This window comes from Poecilia reticulata, chromosome 15 (genome assembly GCF_904066995.2).
Source record: "Poecilia reticulata chromosome 15, P_reticulata-male-v2, whole genome shotgun sequence".
NCBI lineage: Eukaryota > Metazoa > Chordata > Actinopteri > Cyprinodontiformes > Poeciliidae > Poecilia > Poecilia reticulata.
This window is the reverse complement of record NC_088844.1, coordinates 26,206,847-26,216,629: the sequence shown is the minus strand read 5'-3', so window position 1 is coordinate 26,216,629 and position 9,783 is coordinate 26,206,847. Positions and strand designations below refer to the sequence as shown.

The window sequence follows — 9,783 nt, the reverse complement described above, 5'->3', positions numbered from 1 at the left end:
AAGAAAGTAACCTTCCTTGGTCCACATTGTTTTTGGGTTAAAAAATGTTTAAAGTTGACAGAAAATTTGAAAATATCATTTGATAATTATGTGTTTTTGGAAGACTGGAAGATTAATACCTAAACACCAGCTATAAAGTCGTTGAAAAAAGCAATCATTAAAAAAGAAACTAAAATAAATAAACAATGCTTAGCCTGGTGGGTGCGCAAGTAAAGCCTGGTGGCCCGCCAGGCTTACAATACACTGGAGAAACCCTGCAATTTAAATGTTAATTGTTCCACTCATATTTATTTAATATTTTGTATTAATATTAAATTTCTACTGCTACATCTATTAAGACATTGATTAACAATTGTATTTAAATATCACATATTTAACTACTGCACTTTTAGTTCTTGAAGGTTCCGATAGACATTTCTAAATGAAAACCCAATTTAAACCCCCCAGATACTACATTATAGTTTGAATAAATAGAAAAAAGAAAAAAAAGTTATCCAGTTCAAATGTCCTCTAAAATGGAATGTGACATTATTTGGAGAGCAACAACATCAACAAATAAACCCAACGAGTAAATTAATAACCTTCTGGTCTTTTTTTCAGTACTCCAGCTCCACCCATCCATATTCTAATCGGATTGTCAAATATTAATTCACTGCTCTGATGAAGGCCAGCACCAGTTTAACACCTTACATCGCGTTAAAGCCCATCTCTGCTCTCTGTCTTTGTTCCTAGGGATCCAGAAGCTGCACATGGCTTTAAACAGAGGTTGTTGTTTTATGTGCTACGTGTGGCAGGCACACCGACTTCTCATGGGTGCGTTCCTTCACAGTAAGCCGGTGGAATAAACTGCCGTAAATAGTAACAGTCCGGCATGGAAGGAGCTTAACTTGAAATGCTGAAATCAGGGACAGTGGGGACAAAAGAACAGACCATGATTTGGCTCCGTTAGTAGAAATGAAATATTAACTAGTCCACCATATTGTGAGTGGCAGGTTTGCATTGGAAAGAAAAAACAGCTGAATTTTCTAAATATGATCCAATTTGATCATAAACTAATTACAAATATTTGTTCTTAATAATATATATTCACTATTGTACCTGCACTGACGATCAATGGGACAAAAATGTACAAAATCTGTAAATAAAAACTAACCAACATAACACATTGTGCCTCATTAAATGCATTAAATGTGGCATTTGAAATTATACCAAACCACTTATCTGAATTAGATTGTGGTAGTAATAACAATAACGACAATGAATGTCATTATTAAGTGGGCGTCCCCTTTTGCTGGAGCTGAATCTGCCTAGAGTAGCACTCTGGCGTGTGCATGGTGCACACCCAGTAACTAAACCAGCAGTGTCAAATGATGGTCAAGTTAACCAGAATAGTACATGTAACTTCCGGTTACCTTTAAATAAACGACTTGACTGCTCACAAAGTTTGATAATAATAGTAATAATAATAATAATAATAATAATAATAATAATAATAATAATAATAATAATAATAATAATAATAAGTGCAATACATTGAAATAGTAAAAAATAAAAAATGAAACCGTTTTAATAAACAATAGACTAAAGCTTTGCTAAAAAAATAATCTAATGAAAAGGATGTGTGTTTATGTTTAAAATAAGTTCAACACCATCAAATAACTAAGTTTAAAACAAGTTATAGTTGTTCTGAAAGAAAGAAAAACAAAACCCCATTTTAAATAAAGCCAGTATTATTTTAATAATGCTGATATCAACAATGGTAAGTGCAAGGTAATCAAATTGTAAATAATACGTTCATAAATAATACGTCCACTAACAATAAATGGATATTAATAAAATAAAAATAATTAACAAAAATTATAATTATAGCAAAATTTATTGAAATTCAAATGTAGACAATTACACAAAACTATAGTAATAGTGGCAATAATAATATCAATTGTAATAATCATTGTAATAAAATTTCAGTGATGAGCGCAACAGTTTAAAATAAATAAAATAATAGCAATATTTGAAGGATATTGCTACTATAGTACCCCTCCTAGAAATTATCATACTAAATTAGAAATTAAAAATGATCAAATAATAAACCGTAACAAAAGACACTTTGTTTATTTCCTTGTAAAAAATACACAATCTATCTTTATAAGCGTTGTTTTCCAAGTAAAAAGGTCTAAAAGCGTTCCTGTCTTTTATTTTCTTAAGCAAATTGTCTCTGCTTCCGGTGTTTATTTGCCGCTTAACGCAGCTTCCACTCGCGGCAGCATCGATGAGCTGGAAGCGTATTGGTCTGTCTGCGGAAGACAGCTGAGCGCTACAAACATCGAGTCACTGTTTGAACATCCAGCTCCAACTTACAGAACACTGTCAGATCCCAACACGTCCACAAAACCCGCTCGCTTCACTTCCCGTCATCTCATCCGAAATTACTTTCACCATCATCATCCTCATTTACTCGCGCTGCTTCAGATTATCGGCTGAAAACAGGGGAACACGGACAGATAAAAAGAAAACATCCCCCAAACCAAACGGAGTCTGGTGAAATGCTCGGCTGCCTGTTTTTTTAAGGAGGAGGGTGTCCAACGCTAAGCTGTAGTTTCTCTCCAAGAGGCGAGGAATGCAATCTGAGCATCAATGTTTCACTGGGGCAAGTGGAAGAAGAGGATGGGAGCCAACAGTTCTTCAAAGAGACCAGTGTTCGACGAGAAGGAAGATGGTAAGAGCTGGGAAAAGTAAAAACACTGATTAAGTTGAAGGAGTCATTTGCATAATTAACTGAAAGATGCATTTGAAGCCCAAACTGAGCTGAGAGTAAGTGTTGAAAACTGAGCACATTTGCTGTTGGACTTTTTTCTGTGTCTTGGTAAAATTGTTGGAGGCGTAAAGTCCAGCTTCCTTTTATATTCCTACCAGTTATATAACCCATTTTAGACGGAAAGTAACATTACGTTTCTAGTTTGATCACTTTATGAGAATAGAAAGTTTCTTAAAGCGTCGTTCTCATGCAGCTTTTCCAAACAGAGAAGACAATAAGCAAGTCAATTAGGCCAGAATAAGAGTCCTAATGTTGGATATAATTAAGTAAAACAGCGGTTTGAGTGAATGTGCAAGAAATGTTAAACATGTAGCAAGATTTAAGTGCATCTTTTAACCAGCAGAGGTAATTACTATTACTATAAATCATTTATTTGTGCATAATTCATATCAGTTACAAGATAGACCTGTTACATACATCACAACAAACAGCATCAAAATAATCTGAGATATTAATCAGCAGAAGTTGAATTGGGGTTTTTAAATAAGCAGCATGAGAAACCCTGACTTGGATGCACCAATTGGGCTTTTTGTTTCCGGCGCCGATTTCTGACCTGCAGATTCAAACAGAGAATGATTCTGATTCGGAAAGAATAAAAGTCCTAAGAGATGGAGATGGACAGAATCCATTAGAAAATGATGAAATTACATTAACCTGTCTTATGATCCAAGCTTATGTCACTATTTAACGCTAAGAAGTTCAAGTACAAATCCAAAATTTACTTGATAATTATGTTGTTGCTTTCTTTGTTTTGTATTTACTGTTTATCGTGATTGGATTTATAGTATTTGTGTGTCATTTTAACCTTGCTTTATATAACCTTTGTTTGTTTTAACGAGACAAATCTCTTTGTCCAGAGACGACTGATGAAAAATAACATTTTGGCTAATTCTGGTGCGTTTACAGAAATGTTAATTAGTGTGCATTGTCCCTCCCCAATACATTTAAATTGTAATTTCCAAGGTACCTCTAACAAACCACCAACAGCACATTTTTTTATCTTTACTTTGTTGCAGTCAAAAATTTTGGCTCTTACCTGCTTTTTAAGTTTGTTTGTTTTATAGAAAACCTCAATCGACAAAAGATAACTGGAAATTGGTTTCAGTTGAGTAAAAGCCCAATCAGTGCATCTCTTGCGTTAAAAAAAAACAACAAAAAACAATGAAAAGTTAATAAAACCTGAATTTATTTTAAAGATTAATGCTTTGCTACATAGACTCCAAACTACTACCTCTGTCAAGCAACACGTTGGACAATTTCTTCATTTTATAGTCAACATTTGTTGCATTTAATTGTAAAATAAAACCAATATTTGCACAAATCAGATTGGTACTTAAAGAAGCCTCTAATTCATTTGTTGGCCAGTAAAAAGGCAGATCAGTGCATCTTAGAAATGGTCCAGTGGGGTACAATGTAAAACTGACTTTTGTTTTTAGCTTCAAATCATGTTATAATGCTATTCCCTCGAGTGTTGTTTTGATTCTTCTATGAATGTTTGAGAAATCCTTTAATATCTGGTGGCAACCATAATGTTTCACAAATCTCCGCCTTGGAGTTTCTGCCACACAGACCATCATCCGTCTCCCACTCAGCTCCTCCAGACTAGTGGCAGCAGCAGTTAGCAAATATCTGGTGGAAGTGCATGTCATCATATGAGCTACAACGCTCTTAAGAATGATTGTAAATGGTATGTATGATGTAAATGTTGTGCATGGAGTGTTCCTAAAGAGGAGGAGCTTCTTAAAGAGACAGAGGCCAATTCAAGGTATCAGATATGGCGATGATGCAAAGTCAAATTTGTTTTAAGCTATGTTTTATATATACTGCATTTTCATAATAATAAAAGGTAGACCTGGGGAATATGGCTAAAAAATAAAATCTAAAATTTTCTTATAAAAAATGATAAATGACAGTAAATATTTTCCAAAACTTGCTTTTATTTCCATCTTCCCTACTCGGTGTCTCTTTGAATTCAAAGTCCAAGACTTTGGAAAACAAGATGGCGGCTCCGGATGGGCCGACATCACTCTGAACTTTGGAAACACAAGGAATGCATTGGTAAAAAAAAAAAAATCCAAAAATCAAATCTTCAAAAACAAAAAACACTTTGATTAGTTAATAAAACTGATTAATCGTCCAAACCTAGCAGAAGGTTACAGAGCTTTATTGTCCCAGAAATGACTACAATAGACGATAATATTGAAATTTAACAACAATACATATTATAATATAACAATAATCATTCAGCTTAGACAGGGAAAAAAGGCAAAAGTGGCAGGCAGGACTTTAGTAAAGAAGCAAAGAATAAAAGAGTACAAACCACTTCATGCTGAGTATCAAACAGGCCTGTAATGATTACAAACTTTGCTGGATGATAAATTGCCCCACTAATTATTGTGATAAATGCTAATATTGTTGTTTGAAACCATTTTCAAGTAATGCATAATTAAGGGCATCATAATGCTGGAAGATCTTTTAACAATCTAAAATAATAACAACCAACCGAAACAAAAAACAAAGTGGATTACAAAGTCTCTGTAAACAAAAATATGAATCATTAAAATGTAAATTATCAAGCTCATTTTAATTTTCCGTGTGATTAATTGATTCATTTCTTATTGCGACAGGCTCAGCTGCGCACCCAATAAGCTCAACTTTGCTGTGTCTCTGAGATAAACTAAAAAAGAAAAAAAAAAAAGCCATGGCTGCAGAGGCAAAAACTCGGATAAATGAGGTCGTTTCGCAGCAGGGATCCGGTCATATGTTTGTGTCTCTGTGCACCCTCGTGCAAGGATAACCCAATTAGGTCTACAGCAGTTCTGTCAGCGGCCTTGAAGGGAAATTGTCCAGCTCCACGGGTCAGGCAGGCTGCTGTCAAGGCAAGTAGACGCAGAGAGAGCAGAGAGGGGAGGCAGGAAGGAGTGGCCCTCCAGCTTTAAGTGCTCTCCTCCATGCAGCAGCTGATCAAAGCTGAATCTGGATCTTTATGGTGTCGCTGATTCTGGATGATTAGAGGGGCAGCATTGTGTATTTTCCACTCACATAGAGCCATTTTACACCAAAATCAAGTAACTTCAGTAGCTACAGAAAATGCCGTATATATCAAATATGACTTAAAGGGGCAGGATTATGTAAAATCAACTTTTCTGAGCTTTACATCAAGCTAGTAATCACAAACACACCTGGAGTGTTGCCTTCATTCTTTCATGCATGTTTGAGGAATCATTTAGTCTCCATGGCAACCATTCACCTGTCCAAAACGTCGGGTAGGACCTAGCTCCACCTTCAAGATGCTAGTTTCATCTGCAGTTTTGAAGCTTTAGAGCTTCCACCTCACAGAGGACTCCTACCCTGCGACTTCCCCACTCAGTTCCTTCAAACTAGCCAGCAGCAATTAGCAAACACCTGGTGGAACTGCACATCTGCTGAGCTCATTGTAGGACCTACTTCTCATTGCATCGCAAGTAAAAATGTTGTTAAAGGGTTAGTAGTGGTGCCGTGTTTCAAAAACAGCAGGAGCTTTTAAAAGACACAGAGGCCCAATTTCAAGGCATTAAATTATGAAGTCAAATTTCTTTTAAGTCGTATTTGATATATGTAGCATTTTTACAACTAGAGTTAACATAGTTACTTGATTGTGCACTTGATAATACATAACACCTGCCCCTTTAAAAGAAAATTCACTTTGTAATTTAATGTCTTTAAATTGGGCTTCTGTCTCTTTAAAACTCCTTCTCTTTCTGAAACTCCCACGATCAGGAAGTAATCACAACATGGCTCCTCTATTAACGTTTTAGCAATGTTTTTACCAGCGTTTCACTGAGAATTAGCTCATATAATCAAGGTGATCACCTTGAGCACCAGGTGTTTGCTAATTGCTGCAGCTCAGAGGAAGTACTGCGCCTCGAAGGCGGGGCTAAGTCCAACCAGGCGTATTACACCCCCGAATGGTTCCCACGGAGATTAAATGATTCCTGAAAGATGCGTGAAAGAACTGAAGCAGCACTTCAGGTTTGTTTTTGGCGAGTGAATAGCATTACACCATGATGTAAAGCTCAGAAATCTCGAGGAAACAAGGAGGTTAGGTTTATTTTCAAACATTCCTCAGGCTGGTGCCACTCATGAATCACAAGCTCCATTATTATCTTAATCACTGCTGTTGCTTTAATCACTATCATTATGCATATAGATTGAGCTTGGATCTGCTTCATGGTGCAAAAGTGCGTTTGATGTAATTGTGCTGCTGAATGTGGTCTACAGCGTGTGCAACAATGAAAACAGTCCCCTGCTCAGCCACTCTGTGAGTCTAATATGTGTGATCACCTTGAGCACGGTTTACCGCCTCGCTTCGCTTTCACCCGGCTCGCTGTTCAAAGAGCTGCTTGAAGCTGATAAGAGCTGGAGCGAACCGGGCCGACATACCCACCCTGGATGTCACGTCTCCCTGAAACAGCTTCCCCACCTGGCCGGCTGGCTTGTTGGCCCGGTGATATTTGGTCTCGGCTGCCGTCCGTCCCAGGCTCACTTGGACCCACGGTGCTGTGGGATGGATTGGGTCGGCTCTGCTGGGTTCTAATGATTGGAGAGAGTCCAGTTGGAAGATCGGAGCTCTGATTGGGAAATTAGAGTTTGATCACATGATCAGAAAAACTTTATCTCCATCCATCCATCCATCCATCCATCCATCCATCCATCCATCCATCCATCATCCATCCATCCATCCATCCATTCATCGCCCTTCCATCCATCCATCCGTCCGTCCATCAATCCATCCATCCATCCATCCATCCATCCATCCATCCATCCATGCATCCATCGTCCATCCATCTATCAATCCATCCATCCATCCATCCATGCATCCATCGTCCATCCATCTATCAATCCATCCATCCGTCCATCCATCCATCGCCCTTCCATCCATCCATCCATCCATCCATCCATCCATCCATCCATGCATCCATCGTCCATCCATCTATCAATCCATCCATCCATCCGTCCATCCATCTATCAATCCATCCATCCATCCATCCGTCCATTCATCCGTCCATCGCCCTTCCATCCATCCGTCCGTCCGTCCGTCCGTCAATCAATCCATCCATCCATCCATCCATCCATCCATCCATCACCCTTCCATCCATCCATCCATCCATCATCCGTCCGTCCGTCCGTCCGTCCGTCCGTCCGTCAATCCATCCATCCATCCATCCATCCATCCATCCATCCATCCATCCATCCATCCATCCATCCATCCATCGCCCTTCAATCCATCCATCCATCCATCCATCCATCCATCCATCCATCCATCCATCCATCCATCCATCCATCCATCCATCCATCCATCCATCCATCCATCCATCCATCCATCCATCCCTTCATCCATCCATCCATCCATCCATCCATCCATCCATCCATCCATCCATCCATCCATCCATCCATCCATCCATCCATCCATCCATCCATCCATCCATCCATATGCTATTGGCTAACTGATTCTGGTGCAGTTTGTTAATCTGACAAGAGAAAAATGCTCATGTCAGATTAAGAAAATGAACTTTTAACTGAAGTAAAAAAGCTATAACTAATAATATGCTTCAGAATTCTGTTATCTTTCACATCCTAACTGTGACCTCTGACCTGCCTGTTAGTGACCAGAATCCCACCTTATGGAGGAAGTGATAAACGTCTGGGGTGATGCGATAAACGGTCCCTCATGACTGACCGGCAGCTGAGTTTAACGATTATCCTCCAGACTCATGACCAACGAAATCCACTCTCCTCCTGCCTTATTTGAAATAAGCACACGTGATGTGAATAAGTATCAGTTCTCAGCAGAGTGTGAAGAATCGACAAATGTCGACTTTAATTGAAAATGAGCTCAAACTCGTTATTTCTGATCCGAGGAAATTCTAAGTGTATGCTTGACGTTTGTGTGGTCTGTGTTTTCTATTATCTCTCTGTATCCATTTGATCATTCGCGTCGAGCCAAAGGCAAATTTGCACTTCTGTGGACGGTAAACTTCTTATTTGGTGTGTAGGCGTTTGATGGTGCGAGTGCCTGGATGTCTGAATGTGTGCCTTGCTGCTTCTTCCATCAGCGATTGAAAGTATGAGCCTCTGAAAGCAGATTTGGTTGAGGATAAAGATAGATGCAGAGATGGATGTCTGATTACTGCTCAGGCACTCCCTTTCTTTCATCTTTGTCACTGTATCTTGATTCAGCGCAGCTTCCTGTCTGCCGCCAGCTACAGAGCTGCTGTAACACAGGATGGAGAAAAACTGTCCTGGCAACATTTTGATCCCATGTTTTAGTATCTGGGCGATGCCAACCGAGAATAACTCTGGGCAATTACATTTAACTGATCCAACCGCAACTGCAGATCCACAATCAGCAATTGTGACCACAATCAGGTCCAGAAGGTCACAATCAGCAATAAATCAATTAAATGCAATAGTTAAATGCATTCACATTTGCATGATTAATTGTTTTTCTCTTTTCTTTCTTTCTACAAAAAGCCAGATATTGAGTCTGGTGCCTTGGTCTCAACTACCCCCTTTTTTTGAAGGACTGTTTTGTTTACGGAGATTTCATAATTTTTTTCATTGTTTCTGTTGTTTTGTTTATTTATTTATTTAGAATATTTAAAATGTTTTCTATTTACAACATTAACTGTTCATTAGAATTTAAAGTTTGTCAATCTCTGAGAATGTGTTTTTTCATAATTATGCCATTACCATTACAATGGTCTCAGAACAATATTATCGTTTTTCGCAATAACTTCCGGGACAATTTATCGTTCATAAAAAATCGGCTCAATAATAAACAACATATTCTATGGGGTTCATTTAAACTAGTTCATTTTCTTGTCCTTACAATCAATGTACAAATTTGTGAAATCAGTGAAATGTATTGTTAATAAACTTTATCTAGGGGGACAGATTGCAAAAACACAAAATCTTACCAATTAAAC

General features: G+C 38.1%; 1 protein-coding gene across 1 annotated transcript in view; it reads left to right on the top strand.

Annotated features, from left to right (window-relative positions):
- The first annotated feature begins 2,306 nt into the window (after positions 1 to 2,306).
- Positions 2,307 to 9,783, top strand: part of stk32c (serine/threonine kinase 32C) — a 102,366-nt gene continuing 94,889 nt past the window's right edge. Inside the window, exon 1 of the mRNA XM_008430412.3 lies at positions 2,307 to 2,716. Coding sequence (XP_008428634.1) covers positions 2,635 to 2,716 — 82 coding nt within the window. The 5' untranslated portion in view covers positions 2,307 to 2,634. The remainder of the gene's footprint in view (positions 2,717 to 9,783) is intronic.